Consider the following 17,501-nt stretch of genomic DNA (forward strand, 5'->3'; position numbering starts at 1 on the left):
GCCCTTGTGCGCCCGGCCGGTAATTGGCAATCATCAATCACCAGCCATAATGGCTGATGAGGCGGGAGGGGGCGGCGCCTTCCCAGGGGCCCCCCTCGCCCTCTCCAGTGGGAACCCGCCGGCGTTCCCTGGCCCGGCCGTTGGGCGGGCGGCGCTGGGGGGAACTCAAGCGGAATTTGAGGAAGATGGATGAGCCCCGAGGCAGGGCGACACCCCTTTCCCCCTCCCCTGCCATCTCCTCCCCCCTCCCTCGCTTTCGCCCGCCTTCTCCCTCTCTCGGCAGAAAGCGCCAGCCCAGCGCCAGGCGCGGCAGAGGCGAGCAGAGGCAGCGCGGCGGCGGCGGCGGCGGGGCCAGGAGCGGAGGGGAGCGCAGCGCAGCGCGGCTCGTGGGCGGCAGCGGAGGAGGCGCCTTCGAAGGCAGTCAGGAAGCCAAAGCGGGCAGCGTCGTCTCCTGCCACGACGTGCGCCGCGCGCGCCGACGGACAAAGTGCCTTTGGCCGGGCTGGACCGACGGCGCGTCCGGCGCCCCTCCGACCCGCGCAGAGTCTGGCGCCCCGCGGGGTCCAGGCCGGGCAGCCCGGCTAGCAGCTGTCGGGGGCCGCGGCCATGCAGAGACCCACCGGCCAGGGCGCCGCCTTCTCCATCGACTCGCTGATCGGGCACTCGCCGCCCGCGCCGCGCTCCGGCCCGCTGCTCTACACCGGCTACCCAATGTTCATGCCCTACCGGCCGCTGGTGCTCCCCCACGGGCCCCTGCAGACGGCCGCTGGCCTCCCTCCGCTGGCGCCGCTGGCCTCCTTCGCCGGCCGCCTCACCAACTCCTTCTGCGCCAGCCTCGGCCAAGCTGTCCCGTCCATGGTGGCGCTCACCACCGCGCTGCCCAGCTTCGGCGAGCCCCCCGACGGCTTCTACCCGACGCAGGAGCTGCCCGCCGCCGGACGAGGCAACGCAGAGCCGCCCTGCCGTCGACGGAGCGCGCCTGACGGCGTGGAAAGCGACGAGCTGCCCCCGGGACGGGACAAAGGGCCGCCGGAGCCGCCCCTCCACTTCCCGGAGCCCTTCCCGGGCCTGGCAGGTAGGCGGGCGGGCGGAGGGAAGGGGCCCCGGTCGCCCTCGGAGCGGGGCTGCCCGAGGCGCAGAAGCGTCCTGTGGGGTGGGAGGGCGGCGAAGTGAGGAGGAAGCTGCCGGAGGGAGTTGAGAGAACTTTTTTCGGAAGGGGGAAGTTTCCTTCCAAGCGTTTGGGGCAAAGAAGGAAGGATGAACAAAAGTTCGCCCACGTCCGGGCCGGAGCAAGACATTTCCCCGACCCCCCCAACCAATCCTGCATTAATTCCATTGCCCCCCCTAAACGCAGGAACACGTCACAACAACACCCCCTTTGGCTCTGGGACTTTTAGGCCAGGCATGTGGTGGTTCTGCTGAGACCACCCCCACTGAACTTCCGGGGTGGAACTTTGATTCAGGGTCTCACTTGGGGAGTCCTTTCGTCGTCGTCGTCGTCCCCCCGTGGGAGTTTCACTTGTGGTCCAGCAAAGGCGCCAAACATGCTCACGGAAGAAATTGAAGGGGGCGCGCGCTAGAGAAAGTATTTTCCAACACACACACACACACACAAAAAATCCAAGCCAGCCAAACTGGTGCATTCAGGGGCCATCTGTGTCAGGAGATGAGCTCCCCCCTTCTCTCTCTCTCTCTCTCTCTCTCTCTCTCTCTCTCTCTCTCTCTCTCTCTCTCTCTCTCTGTGTGTGTGTGTGTGTCAGGGGGGCAAGGGATTCCACGCTGTGGGGTGGACGCATCGGCTTGGGGGTCCCCCTCCTCCCACCCTTCTGCGAAGTATACCCGGGCAGCGAGGGCGCGGAGTCCTGGGAAGGAGCGCGGTCCGCTGGACACCCCCACAAAGAACTGTCCTCGCTGCTGGGACCTCTGTGAGCCGGCTTGGCAGGGGGGGGGGCGGCGGAGACCTGGTACTGACCCACCTGCAGATGATCGTGGAGGCTCCTCTTGTGCCCTGCGGCACCTGGGGGGGGGGGGGCGAGACTAGCAGCAGAAAGGCCGCCTCGAAGGACACCCAGGAACTGGGATCGGGCGACTGAGAACCCCGGGCTTGGCGGCCGGCGGTGGTGCGCGTTGGGGGGAGAAAGCGGCGCCTGGTCTGCCTCCTCTTCGGCCGCGGGGAGCAGGCGTCCCCTCGCCCTGCGCCCTGTCTGTCTTCTTCCGCAAAGGCACCCCGACGCCCGCGAGGGAGTTTGGCGCCCCGGAGCAGGACGGAGCGTGCAGGGAGCGCCGGTCCAGCCGCGGCTTCTGCCTCCCGGTTCGAAGGGGCGTCCACAGATTTCCTCACTCACTCCCGCTCAGCCTCCCCCTCAGTTCCTCCGGTGGCATCATTCCTCCGGAGCGACACCTCTTTGCCATCCAGCTTTTTCGGGGCCCCGGAATCCGAATTCTCTCCCGCTGACCAGCTGATCCCTGTGGCCCTGGCAGTGGGCAGCCTGGCTTTCAGAAAAAGCGTGAATCAAATCACTTTAAAGAGAGAAGCGTCGCAACTCAGTCCTAGACACGTTTATTTCAGAAGTCAGTCTTATTACGCTTAATTGGACTTACTCCCACTTAAGTGCCTGTAGAACTGCAATCTCCTTCCAATTGCAGCAAACTTGGGTACCCCGTGGCAAGAGGTTTCCTCTCGGGGAGACCCGGCTTTCTGCCTTCCTAGCTTTCAGAGGGAAGCTTGAAGACCTCCCAGGAGGACCCAGGACGGCCGCAGTCCCGGCTGAGATTCTTCGCCTTCAGGAAGCTTCAGGCTGCTGCCATACTTATTTTATTTGATTTATTAAATCTGTATACCGCCTTTCATCCGAAGATCACGGGGCGGTTCACAACATCAATACATTTCAATCACATCTCTGCCCCCAAGAATATTTGGAACTGTAGTTTGCCCCTCACAGAGCGAGAATTCCCATCACCCTGAACAAAATACAGTTCCCAGGATTCTTGTTAGGGTGCTTTGAATTGATGGTATGCCTTTACCTGGAAGTAAGCCAGGAAATAAATGGGACTTGCTTCTGAGTCGACGGGTGCAGGATTGCTTCTGGGGCCTGCAGCTTATTAATCGAGGGCTGGGTCTGTTTTAGTGACTGGGGTTTCCCCAACGCCACGCAACTGAAGGGCCCAGGATTTTACCTTCCCAGAAACGCCTTCTTGGTTTTGGCCCCTTCGCTGCGCTGGAGAAAGCGAGGGAGCCCCGGGTGGCGTGGGCTTTCACCACCAGCGCAGGGATTCTCTCAGCTTCCAAAAGGACGCTCATATCGAGGTTTGGGTGAATTTATTTGATTTTTAAAATATTTTTCGATTAATCAACTGAAAATATTTAGTTGGGTCAAGCCCTCCTCTGTCTTGCGAAAACCCAGAAATGAGGAACGCCTCTCCGTTGACACCGGGGCCCCTTCCTTCCTTCCTTCCTTCCTTCCTTCCTTCCTTCCTTCCTTCCTTCCTTCCTTCCTTCCTTCTTCCCAGAGCTTTCCTGCCCATGCCATTTCTGTGCCAGGCACACCAGCGGGTACCATTCCCCTGCTTATAATTGTCGCGTTGGAAGTGACCGCAAAAGCCATCTAGTCCAGCCCTCTGCGATGCAGGAATCTCAGCTAAAGCAGACCGATATCCAACTTCTGCTTGTCTCATGGAAACTTCTCTGGGCCTTGAAAGGTAGCTGGACATGGATGAGCGGGCGCGGGCGGGGGCTCCCTCCGTCCTTTTGGCATGGAGGGGTCCAAAGGCAGCGGCAACATATTTATTCAGAAATTCATTTGTATACCGCTTTTAAAAAAACCCTCAGCGGCAAATAAATGTATGTGTGTCTTTACATTTATTTTTAAAAAATAAAAATAACACGTGTCAATAATAAATTCACCTGGCTCTCTCTTCCGGGGCTGCAGCTCATCTTGGGCAAGGCCAGTTTCCCGAAGGCGAAACGTTCTCCTCCCGCAAAGCGGTTTCGCAGGCCCCACAACTAGAGAGGGGCGCTGATCAAGCAGTGCGAGGCCTAGGAGACGGTGCTGGGGGTGCTGGGGGTGTCATCCGTCCACCCTGCTTCCCTTTCCCCTCAAAATCGCCGGACTGTCGCTCCCCAGAGTAAAACGGAGTGGCCGAGGTGGCTTTACCAGGGAGTCACGGGAAGGACTCTGTCTGGCTTCCTCCAAGGCGTGGCATCCTGCTGGATCCCCAGGGATCGGAGATGGTGGGCGGGCAGTGAGATCGCGTGGGGACAGGAGGCTGCCCCAAGGAGCTCAAGAGACGCAAATCGCCCTCCTACCCAGTGACCCCTGCTCACTCCTAGTGGCCGGAGGAGCGTTTGCGTCCCCGAGGGCGCGTTTCCTTCGCCAACAGCCACTTCTGGGCGCTTCAGACCCGTCGGTGCCACTTTTTATAGTGACATGGAATTGCAGAATGGGAAGGTACCCGCAACGGCAGTCCGGTCCACCCCATGCAAGGCAGGACTTTCAACAAAATAATCTCTGACTGGTTGCCCCCCAACCTCCGTTGAAAAACCTCAAATGAATCATAGAGCTGGAAGGGACCCCAGCGGTCATCTAGCCCACCCCACCCCGCAATGCAGCAGTCACAGCTCATGAATCCCCGACATGGCCTGGCGGGGGACTCTTAATTCTGCGCGTCAGGCCCACCTCGCGGGGCTCCTCTTTCCCTCCTATGGGGCGCACAGCCAGCGCTGATCCTCTCCGCGGGACCCCGGTGAGGCAAGGGCGTGTATGGGGTGTGTGCCTCTCTAAGGTGGGGCGGGCCCCTTGCACCCTGAGAGGAGGTGGCACCTGGAGCAGAACAGGATCCGAAGGGAGGAGCAGCGGAAAGGGCACCAGGAGAGCCGGAAAGCCGCCAGGCAGGAAAGCTGAGCGCGCTCCGGAAGGAGCCTTCGCGGTTAGGAGTCATCAGCAGCCTCCATCTCCTCCATGAATTTGTCTCCATGTTGGTGGCCATCCCTGTCTCCTGTGGGATGGAGTTCCGCAGCTCCCCTCTGCGCTGCTTTGTGAAGAAGTCCTTGGATGCGTCTCTTCCGACGTTCCTTGGACGTGACTCTGCTGTTTCTCCGAGAGGGAAACTTCCAGTCCCTGCGCACCGCCTTCAACGCCTCTATCAACGCGCACACCCTTTTTCTAAATGGAAAAGCCCCCAATACTGCAACTTATTCATAAGTGAGCCACTGCTGCAGCCACTTGAGTTACTCGTTTCAGTTCTTTTTTTGTACGGAACCTTTTCCAGCCCTGCCTGCAATCCCGTTTCTTGATAGGAACGTGTGAAGCTGCTCTCGACTGAATCAGACCCGTGGCCCTGCAGGTCCTAGGCCTCCCCTGGACTTCTCTGCCCGTGTGAAGCTATGAACCGGTTTGCCTCTGCCAGTGGCTGCGAGTCCTGCTTTTCAGAGGGTTGGACTGCATGACCCTCCGAGGTCCCTTCCGTCTCTAAAATTCTAGGATTCTACGGGGCGGCGAGGGGACGGCCTGGTGGCAGGATTCCCAGGGGCAGCAGATCCCAAGGCTGATCTTTATTCACCCCTGGGGCGTCATTTCGGGGTTCGCCTCTGGAGCCAACGTGTCTTGGACCAGCCCTGCCCTTTCTGGATCCCCAAAATTGGCCGCACTGCCTCCCCAGCTGGCCCGCAGCACCGCTTGCTCGCCTCGTCCCTTCTTGAGAAGGCTTTTCCAAACCGAACTGTAGAGTGGGGGGGCTCTTTCCTATTTTAACCTCCTCTAATTGAGGGGCGCGTTGTCTCTGGGCGTGGGGTGGTCTTGCCCACCTTTTTATTAGCCACGCCCACCACTTACGTGCCATCCGGGAGGTGGGGGGGCGTTTTCTCAGAGGAAAGCCCCACCCGTCGACCACATTAACTGCCACCGGCTCTCGAGGGCGACAGACACGAGCCTTTCCCCGCGCGGTTTGAAGGGCGGGCTGGGGCGGGGTACATGGTTCTCCCCTGCATAATCCTCTTTTAATTCCCACAACCCCCCTGTGAGGTAGGTTAGGCTGAGAGACAGCGACTGCCAGCCCTCCCACACAGGGAGCTTCATGGCCGACAGGGTTTTTTTGAACCCTGGTTTCCCCTGTCCTATTCTAACCACTACCCCATACTGCCTCTCGACGGCTCCTCTCAGGGCCGTGGGGTGCTGGGCTTTGCGCACGGTCAAGAGAGGAGCCGCGGGGCAGGGTCTGGGCAAGGCATTCTGGTCCCCTCGCTTCTCTCAAAAACCCTGGAAGCGGAGCCAGGACCAGGCAGGACGCCTGAAGAAGCCCAGACGGCGCCAGCGGCCCGTGGTCCCTTCAGAGCCACATCTTGCCCAATCCACGCGTGTGGCTAGTCGTGGCCGTTTGAAGCAGGTGGCTGTGAAAGGCCAAAGAACGACCTGGTGGAGGGTCCCAGGCTCAACGCCTGGCACGCAGCCTTTCTCAGCCTTAGGCCACAGTATTGTAGAATTGGAAGGGAACCCCTGGGGTCATCCAGTCCAGCCCCGTGCAATGCAGGCATCTCAGCTGAAGCATCCATCCCAGATTACCACCCAACCTCTGTTTAGAAACCTCCAAGGAAGGAGAGTCCTGAACCATAGATGCCCCAGAGGGGGGGAGTTGGACTACAACTCCCATCATCCCTAGCTGGCAGAGATCATGGGAGTTGTAGTCCAGCAACAACATTTGGGATCTCAGGTTGAGAAAGGCTGGTGGCTAGAGGGCTGTATAAAGCCCTGTATGGCTCAGGCCCAAGCTATGGGAAAGATGGTATTCCCTCATAGGAACCTGCCCAGGTGCTCAGATTGGGGGGGGGGGAGCCTTTCTCTCAGACTTGGGACTCTCATGGGGGGGGGGGACGTGGGAGGGAGCCTTCTCAGGGGCAACTTTGGAGCTCCCTGCCTAGGGAAGCCAGACTGCTCCCTCCTTGTGCTTCTGCTGGCAGGAGAAGAACTTTTTGTTCCAACACGCTTTTGGGAGCTGACTGCTTTTGAGATCTATCTATCTATCTAGCTGTGTGTTTAATTTTTTTTCAATGATTATTTCCCCCCTATGTTTTAGCTGTTGTTCTTTTTATCTGTAAACTTTCTTGTCAGGGAGAAATAGAATAAATAGAATAATAACAATAACCATAATAGGGTTGGGAGAGAAATCCTGGAGGGTGGTTGCTGCCAGCCAGTGTAGACAATATTGAGCTAGACGGAGCAATGGTCTGGTTCTCAGCGAAAGGCAATTTCCTCTGCTCCTATGTCCACTCTTACTCCTCTCTCTCTCCCCGCCCCAACTGCCCCACAAGCTCAGCCAAGCCAGCTTGCCAATTTCCCGTGACCACTAGAGGCTGCCCCCATGCGGGGGTCTATCATGGAACGGGGGCTGCTGTGCAATGCCCAGCTCTGGGTGGCAGCTGCATGAGTTTATTCATTTCAGATGCTTTCATGCGAAGAGACAGAAGTAGGGTTGCAATGAGTTACAGTGCAAAGACCAGTCGTCTCCCCAACTGGGAGTGGTGGGAGCAATGGGGCAGTTGTCACCTGACTCAGGAACAGAGTCAGGGAATCATAGGGACACCAAGAGTAATTCAGTCCTGATACTGCCTCTTCTGAACTGAAACACCCCTCCTTTGCTTTTTATTGTGGGAGGTGGTGATGGGCCTGGGACATGATTTTAAGAATGAGAGTGCCTCTGAGCATATGCAGATTGCCCTTCTCTCACTGACTTGCTTTCCTGTGTTATGCAGGAAAGCAAGTCAGTGCAAAGTTTAGCTGTGACCACCTGGGATGGGGCCTCATCCTGCCTAGAGCAGACAGGCATCACCCTCAGGCAAAGAGTCCCGCTGGATCCACCCCACCCACAGGGGCCTCTGGCAGCCGGCCTTCACTGTGGCCCCCTCCCCAAGAACTGGCACCCAGGGGTCTGCTACCCCAGAACAAGTTTTTTTTCGGGGGGGGGGGTCTATAGAACCATGGATATTATTTATTTGACCTTATTAGTCACTTTTTAAATGAAAAGTAACTCAATGAGATTTACATATAAACAAACAAACCCACAGACACTGAAACCATCTAAAAGTAAAACTGCGAGTGGCCAAGCTGAAAACAGCATTTATTTATATATAAAAAGCAGGATTAAAACATCCCACCCACTGAAAGAAGCCACAGATGATTAAAGAACAAAGGCCCGGAGAAAAATAACTCTTGCTCCTCCTCCTCCATATATTTTTCTCATCCCCCTTTAAAGCCGCCCGTACATCTTGTGGTAGTGAGTTCCGCAGATTAAGGCTCCTCCAACTTCCTCCAGGCTCAGGGTGGGCCCTTGGCTCTCAGGCAAAGGGCAGAGGCGGCTCAGATGTGAGGTCTCCCACGGCCAAGCTATTTGCCAGGGGGTGAGAGGCAGGAGGGGGCCTCCAGGGACAGCCCAGCTTTTCCAGTCCCAGCTCTGTGCCATGCAAAGGGGCGGTGGTGGCAGGGGGCTCTGGTACTGCCTAAGCCCATGCAGACCCTCCCCAGCCCACCGCTGGCATGGACGAAGGTGCTCTGCCCAGTTAGGCCATCTGCAGACACTGGCTGGCAGCAGCGGCTCACCCAAGCTTCCTTCAGGCTGCTTGTCACCTGACTGCAGCCGTCGGAGGTAGACTGCGTCTGAATGAGGAGGTTTGATCCTGGGCAGGCAATGCTCTTGCCCACTGGTGGGCTTCTCCTGCTGCAGTTCGGTTAGAGCCCATTCCAAGGCCAAGCCTGGGTGGGGGTCTGTGAGGGGAACCCCCACATTCTTTGCTGGCCAGGACTGGGGCAAGGTGGGATGACTTTAATGACATGGAGCATTTGACTTGCAGCCTGTTTGTGCTTGTGTGTGTGGAGGGGGTCCCAGGGGCCATCTAGTCCAGCCCCCGCTTTGTGCTTTGGCTTCCTATATGCAGAGTGCTTTTGGGCCTTCCTTCCCTGGAGGTTTATAAGCAGAGGCTGGACGGCCACCTGTCCTGGATACTTGAGCTGAGATTCCTGCCTTGCAGAGGGCTGGACTGGATGACCTTTGGGGGTCCTTTCCAACTCTACGATTCCCGATCAGGGTTCGCACACAAGAGCGATTCCCAGCAGCTGGTATTTGGGAGCTTTGCTGCCTCCAACCCGCAGCCACTGGAACTCGAAGCCTTCCATAGCCCTGTCCTATCGGAGCACATTCAAAACACCCACCTGTTCCACACTTGGAATCACAGGAGGGGATCCCAAGGGTCATCAAGCCCAGCCCCCCAGAAGGCAGGACTTCTGGGCACTGCAGTTTACCTCGCACAGAATGAGAGTTTCCAAAAACCCTGAACTAGCTAGAGCATCCAGAATTCTTCGGGGTGGCAGAGGAAAAATGCGCTTTCAAGGCGCGCGGTGCCCCCAGCCCCAGCCCCGCTTCCGCTGGCTTCCTCCCGACCCCTCTGTCCCTTCTCGCGGTGGCTGTGAAGGAGCACCGGGGCTGGGCTGGGCACGGCTGCTGAGTTTTGCAGCTGTAGAATTGCAGAGTTGGGCGGGACCCGGGGGGTCATCCATTCCAGCCCCGCGCAATCGTGGAATCGCAACTAGATCACGCGCAGGTGGGCTGGTGGTGGGGCAGGGTGGGCGCGCCCGGTGGGTTCCTTTCGCCCCCCTCACGTCTCCCCTCTGCCCGTCTGTTTTCTCTGAGCAGAAGTGAAGGCCTACAGTTCCGACGAGGAGAAGCTGGACGGGCGGCCTGGCGAGGCGGCGGGCGGCAGCGAGCGCGAAGAGGAGGAGAGCTCGGCCGAGAGCGAAGAGGAGCCCTTCCTGGACGGGGCGGGCGGCGGCGGCGGCGGCGCTCTGGGCGCGGGGCCCAAGGCCAAGGCCAAGCGGGTCCCCGGCGAGCCGGCCTCGTCCTCGTCGTCGGGCTCTGCGCCCTCGTCGTCGGGGCCGGGCAAGAGCCGCCGTCGGCGCACGGCCTTCACGAGCGAGCAGCTGCTGGAGCTGGAGAAGGAGTTCCACTGCAAGAAGTACCTGTCGCTGACGGAGCGCTCGCAGATCGCGCACGCGCTCAAGCTCAGCGAGGTGCAGGTCAAGATCTGGTTCCAGAACCGGCGCGCCAAGTGGAAGCGCATCAAGGCCGGCAACGTCAGCGGCCGCTCCGGGGAGCCCGTCAGGAACCCCAAGATCGTCGTGCCCATCCCCGTCCACGTCAACCGCTTCGCCGTGCGCAGCCAGCACCAGCAGCTGGAGCAGGGGCAACACCCCTGAGCCCCCCCCCGCCCCATGGACGGACTGCGCGGACGGGGAGGCGGGCGCCCCCGGCCCCCCCCGACCCTCACGCTGCCCCCCCGCACGCGCCCTTGTACCATAGCCCTTATTTATTCGGTGTAAAGTCTATACAGAGGGGCGCTCCTTCCTCCAGGCGGGCGGCGTCGGGGGCCCCGCACAACCCGCCTCCCCGCCCGCGTCAATGTGTCAGTTCCGTGCAGAGTCGTGATGAAAGTCAATAAACTTACTTTTCTATTGGCGTGGCCCGCGGCTCAGTGTGGGGGCGACGGGGCGGGAGGTTGCCCCCCATCCCGAAGCAGGAGTCTTTCCCGGCTGCTGCTGCTGCCGTCGTTTCTCTCGCAGAGCCCCCGCCGTACAGCCCCATTTCCTGACCCGCCCCAACGAGGCGGCCCCCTGGGGTCTCTGCCCCCCCCCGTCCCCGCCTCGTCAGGCAGCACGCAAGTTCCGAGGGGGCCTCCTGCTTCTTGGGGGGCGGGGGGCGCGCGGTCCCAGCAGAGCTTTGCAAGTCAGATGTGCGGACAGGGACCTCCGACGAGGCCGACCCGCCGAAGCGCCCAGGAAGGCCAGGCGGCGGGCGCTGCTCGCTGCGCAAAGAGGAAAAGCCCGCTGCTGCCCTTGCCGTCCACGGAGAAGGCACCCCAAGGCAGGCCCCACTTGCCCCCCTCCCAAGCCAAGTCAGTGGCTGGCAGACCTGGGCCCATTCCGGCCACGTTGGAGAAAGTGCACAGGGCAGCGGGACCAAGCCTGGTCTGCTGCTCCCACCAAGCCTCCTGCGCAGAGAGGCCACAGCCGCTCAAACGGCAAAGAACGCGTCACATCATGTAACATGGTTTTAACAGCAGCAACCGGATCACACGATGCATGGTCCTGCTAGAGTTGTGTGCCTGCTGCCTCCGTGTGTGGGGTGCAAGTGTCACCCACCCCCTTGAAATGGCCCCCGCATTGCCATGCCAAGACCCTGGTCCTGCAGCTCAGACTGCGCCACTGACTCTGGCCCAAAGCCAAGCAGTCGCTCCCATTTGCAGGCAGCAGGGGCTCTTCATCACCCCCCCCCTTCACAGGTCACAGAATTGCAGAGTTAGAAAGGGTCCCAAGGGTCATCCAGTCTGACCCCCTGCAATGCAGGAATCCCAACTCAGGACAGCCACTATGCCCTGGAGGAGGAGGGAGCGCAACTCTTCTGGCAGGAGAGGCGGAGGGAAGTTGTGGGGGTTACCCTGCTCCTGCTTGTGTCTGGACCCTCTCGATGAAGCCCCCTGCTCCCCAACAGGTCTGCCTCACACGCCCTGATCTCCAGAGCGCAGGATGTGCTGTGGCTCAGCTTCTGCCTCCTCCCTCAGGTGCCTCTGCTGTCCCAGGCAGAGCACAGGCAATTGATGCGCCTCCCCTGATGGACTGCGCCTGCCGACCCCCTGCCCTTGACCTCCCCTGCCAGGATCCCCACACCCTTGATCCATTGAGTCGCCCTCCCCCGCCCACCTTCCAGCTTGTCAACATCCTTCTTAAATTGTGGCGCCCAGAACTGGACACAGGACTCCAGGTGGGGTCTGACCAAGGCAGAAGAGAGTGGCACTATGACTTCCCTTGATCTGGACACTAGACTTCTGTCGATGCAGCCTAGAATAGCGTTAGCTTTTTTTGCTGCTGCATCTGTGGACTCATGTTAAGCTTGTGGTCCACCAAGACCCCTAACTCCATTTCACACGGCCTGCTAGTTTGCCTGGCCCCTGTCCCTGCTCCCCCCACAGCCAGCAGCCATCCAACCGGTGGGGGCTTACTGGGCAGGTGGGGGCCTTGCCAGCTTGCTTACCAGCGGCCAGGCTCCCCTGCTGCTCCCCTACCCCAATTCAGCCCGGCCTCTCTGCCCCCCACCCCTGTCCAGCCTCCCCTGGGCTGGGGGCAGCCCCGGCCCTGCTCCATGGAGGAGAAGAAGGAGAGAGAGCCACACTGTGTGGGGCAGTTGGTGGGTGAGGTGGGGCAGTTCTTTTATTGGGTAGCTGCTCGGTTGCTGCGGCAGGTCTTCCTCGCTCTCGCTCTCTCTCTAGCTCACACACACACACACACACAAACGGCAAAGAAACCTTATTTACAGACCGTCATATAAATATTTCCAATGTACATTTTATACACAAGTGGCTGAGATGGGTGGGAGGCTGGGGAAGGGGGAGCAGCATCCAAAGTGGGGGGGCCACCCCAGGTCTGTCCTGGAAAGGCTGCAGCGGTGGACGCAGGGGAAGGCAAGGGGGGCCTCTATAGTACTGACACACCACAAGTGCAGCCTGGGGGAGTGGGAGGGGGTTCCCTTTGCTCTGGGGCCTCTGGGGGCCCGTGTTCCCTTTTTCCTGGGGGTGGGAAGGAGGGTTGCCCACGCGGAGGATGCCTGGCCACCAGGATGGCAAAGGAGAGGCCCCTCGGGTGCCCAGGGCCGGTGCCTTTGCCCCACGCCCGTCTACCGCCAGGACCGGCCCCCGCAGCGCTGCCAGAGGGGCTCAGTGGGCCGTGGGGGACGGGGGCTCGGGGGAGAGAGCCCCGGAAGGGGAGGCGTTGTTGTTGATGTTCCTGCGGGGCAGGCTGGGCGTGAGGGAGCTTATGGCGGCGTCGCTGGGGCACCCGTGCTGGAGCAGGATGTCCACACATTCTTGGCTGCCGGCCCGGCGGGCGTAGGCCATGGGGGTGAGGCCTCGGGCGTCGCGGCTCTTGACGTCCACCCCGTACTGCAGGCAGAGGAAAAACAGCGGCAAGGATGCCGGTCAGGGAGGGGGCAGCTGGGGGTCCTCTCCTGCCAGCCCCCTGCCCGGTCTCCTCCACTCCCCCCACCCCCTTGGAAGGCCCTCTGTTACCCAGATGAGGAGCTGCGTGAAGACCACATTGGCCATGGCGCTGGAGAGGTGCAGGGCGGTCCGGCCATCTCCGTCCCCGTAGGTCTCGTTCACCTCCTCCTTGGTGCCGTGCGCCAGCAGAGTGACCACGGCCCGCAGGTCGTCCTCCACCACAGCCCGCAGCAGCTGTTGCCCCAGGGGCACGTCCGAGTGGGGCAGAGGGGCCAGGAAGAGCTTCTGCTCGTACTTGGCCCGGATCCAACGCTCCTTCTCCTCCCTGCAGAAGCAAAAGCGGGATGCTTCAGCCGCAAGTTTTGACTAGATGACCCCTGGCTTCCCTTCCGCCCCCACCATGCTGCGATTCCAGGGAAGGGGGCATTGCACAGAGACGTCTCCGTCCCACACGCCCCCCATAAAGGCGGCCTGCCCCCCGGGATCGCCATCTATCACACAGCCCCAGCGGAAAGGCCAGCCCCCGCGCCGGAGGGCAGGAAGAACGGGCTAGACGCCGACGGAGTCGCGGCTGCGGCATTATCGCCAGCGGCGTCTTGCCGCCCGCACAAAGGCGCTGGTGCCGAGGGGCCCCGATCGATGCTGCCGGCACCCCATTGCTATCTGCTGGCCATTCTATCCATCTGCATCTTGCCCGGCGCGATCAATACTGGCGGCAGAGCATGCTCAGTGCCTTCTGCCCCCTGACCTGCTCTTATCCGCTGATAAGGCAGCAGAAAGGGCTCTTGTCTGGGTGTCGGGATGAGTGAGTGACAGCGCAGGGGCTCCGATAGGGACACACAAGGCAGCCTCCCCAGGGGCCAGGCCAGCCACGCAACCGCCTGTAACCCCTTCTTCTCCAGGCGCAGAATCGGCCCTCCTGCACACTCCTCCGGCAAGCAGAGAGGCTGTTGAGAGGGGACCTGCTCTCTCGCCCCCCGTGGCCATGGCAAAGGCAGGGGACCAGCTCTGCCCCAGCGAGCGCTTCAGATCCGTAACACACACACAGTGTCCCAGCCAGTTTGGCACCCACTCTGTACCCAAGGGGAGCTGGCTGGCATCTGATTTTGCTGTGGCTCAGAGGTGGGGCTGGCCCAGGAGCGAAGGGGGTGCTGTGGCACCTCCTAGTTCAGGCATTTCTGGGAAGCAGCAGAGGCATTTGGCATGCAAAAGTGGGTCCTGACTGCCACCCCCCACCCAGGCGGCACCAGCCCCTCTCTGAATCACTGTGAGCTCTGGCCAAGAAAAGCCACCCGACTCATGGGGCAGCCAAGCCCTCCCCTGACAGGAGAACCAAGCGTCTTCCTCCTCCAAGGGCTTGCTCAGAGATGGGGGGCCTGGGGCCTTTTCCAGATGCTGTGAGGCTCCAGCTGCCAGCTGCCCCCTGAAGCCAGCATGGCCAATAGTTAGGTAGGGCTAAGGGGGGCGGCACTCTAGCAACACAAGGAGGGCCTCAGGCACCCCCGCCCCCAAGCCCTGGCGGAGAAGAGCCTGCGAGAACAATCCTTGCAGCTCCTGACAGGAATAGAAACAAACCAATAATAATTATAATAATAATGAAACCACCTTCCACCCACGTCACCACCTCCAGGTCTGGCCTTACGATGCCTCAGAGGAAGCGCACCAGAACTTCAGAGACCAGGGGACGGGATGATTCCAGAGCGTTAAGCAATCTCCAGCATTTGCATTTCCTCTTCCTGCCCGGCTGTGCTAATTGCGGAAATTAAGGCTTTACCTGTCTGCTTGGAGCGGGAAAAGAGCAGCAGCGCTGCCTTCCCAGGTCAGCTGGAGAGCTGGCCCTGCTGCGGTGGAGGCAAACTGGGCTCTAACGAATGCAGAGATCCCCCTCTCCCTGGGGGTGGGTTTCCCCACTGACTCTGCTGCTGCCCCCTTAGTGGCTGAGGCTGCACCTTGAACACCATCCTGAGCCCTGTGCCAGTCAGCCAAGAAGCATTGCCACCCAGGCTGGAACCTGCCTGCTCTCTTGCTGGCTCCCATCACACGGAAAACAGCTTTGAATGTTGAGGAAACTCCCCTTTCAGAGTCTCCTGGGGCTCTGGGCGTCCTGGGCCTCACGTCCCAAATGCCACCTTGCTAGTTAATACGGAAGAGCCTCAGCCGATGGGGGCCCTGCAACGTCTGTCAGGGGACGAGGGGGATAGCTGGTCCCTCCCAGCTGAGTGGGGAGGAAGGACCTCAGTCATTTTGAGGTGCACAGGGAGTCCCCATTTTGAAATAAAATAAAAAAAATCCTTCCAGTAGCACCTTAGGGACCCACTAAGTTTGTTATTCATATGAGCTTTCATGTGCACGCACACTTCTTCAGATACCCATTTTGAGGGAGCCATATACAAACAGCCTGTTTTCTAGTTCCTCTATTAATCTGAGTGGAGAATGGGTGTATCTGGAACCATCCAGTTACAGATAGGTAGCCGTGTTGGTCTGCCATAGTCAAAATAAAAAAATTCCTTCCAGTAGCACCTTAAAGACCAACTAAGTTAGTTCTTGGTATGAGCTTTCGTGTGCATGCACACTTCTTCAGATACACTGAAACAGAAGTTGCCAGACCCTTATATATAGTGAGAAGGTGGGGAGGGGTATTACTCAGAAGAGTGGTGGGAATGGGAGATTGGCAGATAGCTGAGATGAGCCTGTTGACGACTCTTAACGACTGCAATATCTGCCAATCACCCATTCCCACCACCCTTCTGAGTAATACCCCTCCCCACCTTCTCACTATATAGAAGGATCTGGCAACTTCTGTTTCAGTGTATCTGAAGAAGTGTGCATGCACACGAAAGCTCATACCAAGAACTAACTTAGTTGGTCTTTAAGGTGCTACTGGAAGGAATTTTTTTATTGGAACCATCCAGACACTCTTGCTCTCAGTCACAAAATTGTAAGCAGCAACCTATTATAGATTGTAGAGATTATTATTAGTGACCGCTTTATGATGTTTGATGTGACTGCACTGCACTGCAGAACTGGGCATTTTGCAAGGCAATTTTTCACTGTGCAATAAAGAGATATTGACTGATCCCCCCCCCCCCCCCCCGAGCCCATGCATGGTCCTGGGCTACTGCTCCCTGGATGAGACTGTAAATGTTCGGTTTTCAGACGTTCCTAAAATCCAGAGATGCCCATGAACCAAATTTCAGACTCCTAGCTCTGCTAAGTCTATGAACTTCCAGTTCTCAGACTACATGTGTTTGAGATCACAGAGAAGTACTCTCGCAATTCTGACACCCCTTTGTGAGTGTGCACCTTTTTGGGCCTTTCAATCTGAGTTTCTGGCAGGTACGAGATGCAAATCCATGCCTTCAAACAGTCAACTCTTCCTCCTGTAACCTCCACCCTAAACGTACAGCCTTCTGGTTATCGCAAACTGGCTAGATGTTTGCCCCTCTCAGCTACCTTAGGCAGAGGTGCTGGGGGAGGGTGCCCCCCGCCAGTCCCTTCAGTTTGCTAGCCTGCTGCTTCCTCAGTTTTGTCAGAGGGTGGCTGCCCCCTCACCAGCAGAGGAGTAAGATTCAGTGGCCAGGCTAGTTGGCCGCTTGGCCTTGGCCTCAGGCAGCCAGATGTTTTGAGCCTCTCCTTTTTATTCATTGAAAAATGCACACACCACTTTTTTGCTTGCCATCTCAAACAAAAAGCAACTCCCACTGGACCTGGAATTCCTTCAAGTTTCAGCCCTTTTTCTGAACTTGGTCCTGCCCCGGAAGGGATTCTTCTCCCAGGCTGAGGCTGTTGCCCCAATCCAACACAAGCACTAGAGAAGTGAGAGAACAGGGTGGGGGGCACCTCTGACCCCCTTTCTAGAACCAGGCACAAGAGACCTCCCCCCCCAAGTGCACGGAGGCCCCCATGGGGCAGCCGCCCGAGTGGCGAGTCCCAGGAGCCCTGGTCGCGGGGGGCACAGCGGCCTCTGCCAGGCACAGCCTACCTGCAGCTCTCCGGGGGCGGCTTGGGGTAGTTCTCGATGGCGCCTTCCCACACGGAGTTGGCCAGCGTGTTTCCGATGGCCGTCATCACCATCACCAGCTCCAGGGGCCAGTCGTCCAGGTCGAGGGAGCGCACGCGAGAGAGGTGCGTGCCCAGGTTGCGGTGGATGCCAGAGCACTCGATGCAAATGAGGGCACCCAGGTTGAGGCTGGCCCAGTCGGGGTCTGCGGAGGGGCAGGCAAATTAACACCTGAAAGGGACCCCCGCCCTCATGGGCCTCCTGCCTGCCTGCCTGCCAGAGAGTGGCTTCTCCTGGCTCCCCCTCCCTCTCTCCCCATAGAAACCAAGTTCAGGTGAGATTTAAGGGTCCAGACAAGGACAGGGTGTTATGGAATGCCTGGAGACCCCCCAAAGGACCCACTCAGCACCCCAGGAGCTTCTGCAGAGCACCCCAATAGTCATCTGCACCTGAAGCTGACCTTCCCACCGT

The 17,501-nt window shown here is 59.3% G+C and overlaps 2 protein-coding genes across 4 annotated transcripts in view; one reads left to right on the forward strand and one right to left on the reverse strand.

Annotated features, from left to right (window-relative positions):
* Window positions 1-583: 583 nt before the first annotated feature.
* Window positions 584-10,288, forward strand: GBX1 (gastrulation brain homeobox 1). 2 transcript variants are annotated; one of them, XM_081163105.1, is made up of 2 exons: window positions 584-1,075; window positions 9,679-10,288. In XM_081163105.1, exons 1-2 carry the CDS (start codon window positions 607-609, stop codon window positions 10,236-10,238), a joined length of 1,029 nt encoding a protein of 342 aa, XP_081019231.1. In that variant the 5' UTR covers window positions 584-606; the 3' UTR covers window positions 10,239-10,288. The 2 variants fall into 2 exon arrangements, 1 of the variants encoding a protein (XP_081019231.1); XR_014000679.1 differs by lacking the exon at window positions 584-1,075 and adding an exon at window positions 5,516-6,020 and having other exon boundaries at window positions 9,679-9,787.
* Window positions 10,289-12,227: 1,939 nt separating this feature from the next.
* The window catches only part of AGAP3 (ArfGAP with GTPase domain, ankyrin repeat and PH domain 3), a 115,503-nt gene continuing 110,229 nt past the window's right edge, over window positions 12,228-17,501 (reverse strand). For both annotated transcript variants that reach the window (XM_081164191.1, XM_081164190.1), the window contains exons 16-18: window positions 17,013-17,235; window positions 13,100-13,355; window positions 12,228-12,973 (exon numbers count right to left, since the gene is read on the reverse strand). In XM_081164191.1, coding sequence (XP_081020317.1) covers window positions 12,749-12,973; window positions 13,100-13,355; window positions 17,013-17,235 — 704 coding nt within the window. In that variant the 3' untranslated portion in view covers window positions 12,228-12,748. The remainder of the gene's footprint in view (window positions 12,974-13,099; window positions 13,356-17,012; window positions 17,236-17,501) is intronic.

Source organism: Podarcis bocagei, assembly GCF_964188305.1.
Source record: "Podarcis bocagei genome assembly, chromosome: 12".
NCBI lineage: Eukaryota > Metazoa > Chordata > Lepidosauria > Squamata > Lacertidae > Podarcis > Podarcis bocagei.

Excerpts from the sequence above, each read along its gene's own strand:
- GBX1 (XM_081163105.1), top strand. The coding sequence starts at position 607 with ATGCAGAGACCCACCGGCCAGGGCGCCGCCTTCTCCATCGACTCGCTG. Across the intron at positions 1,076-9,678 it reads GCCCTTCCCGGGCCTGGCAG|AAGTGAAGGCCTACAGTTCC; the intron begins GTAGGCGGGCGG and ends TTCTCTGAGCAG.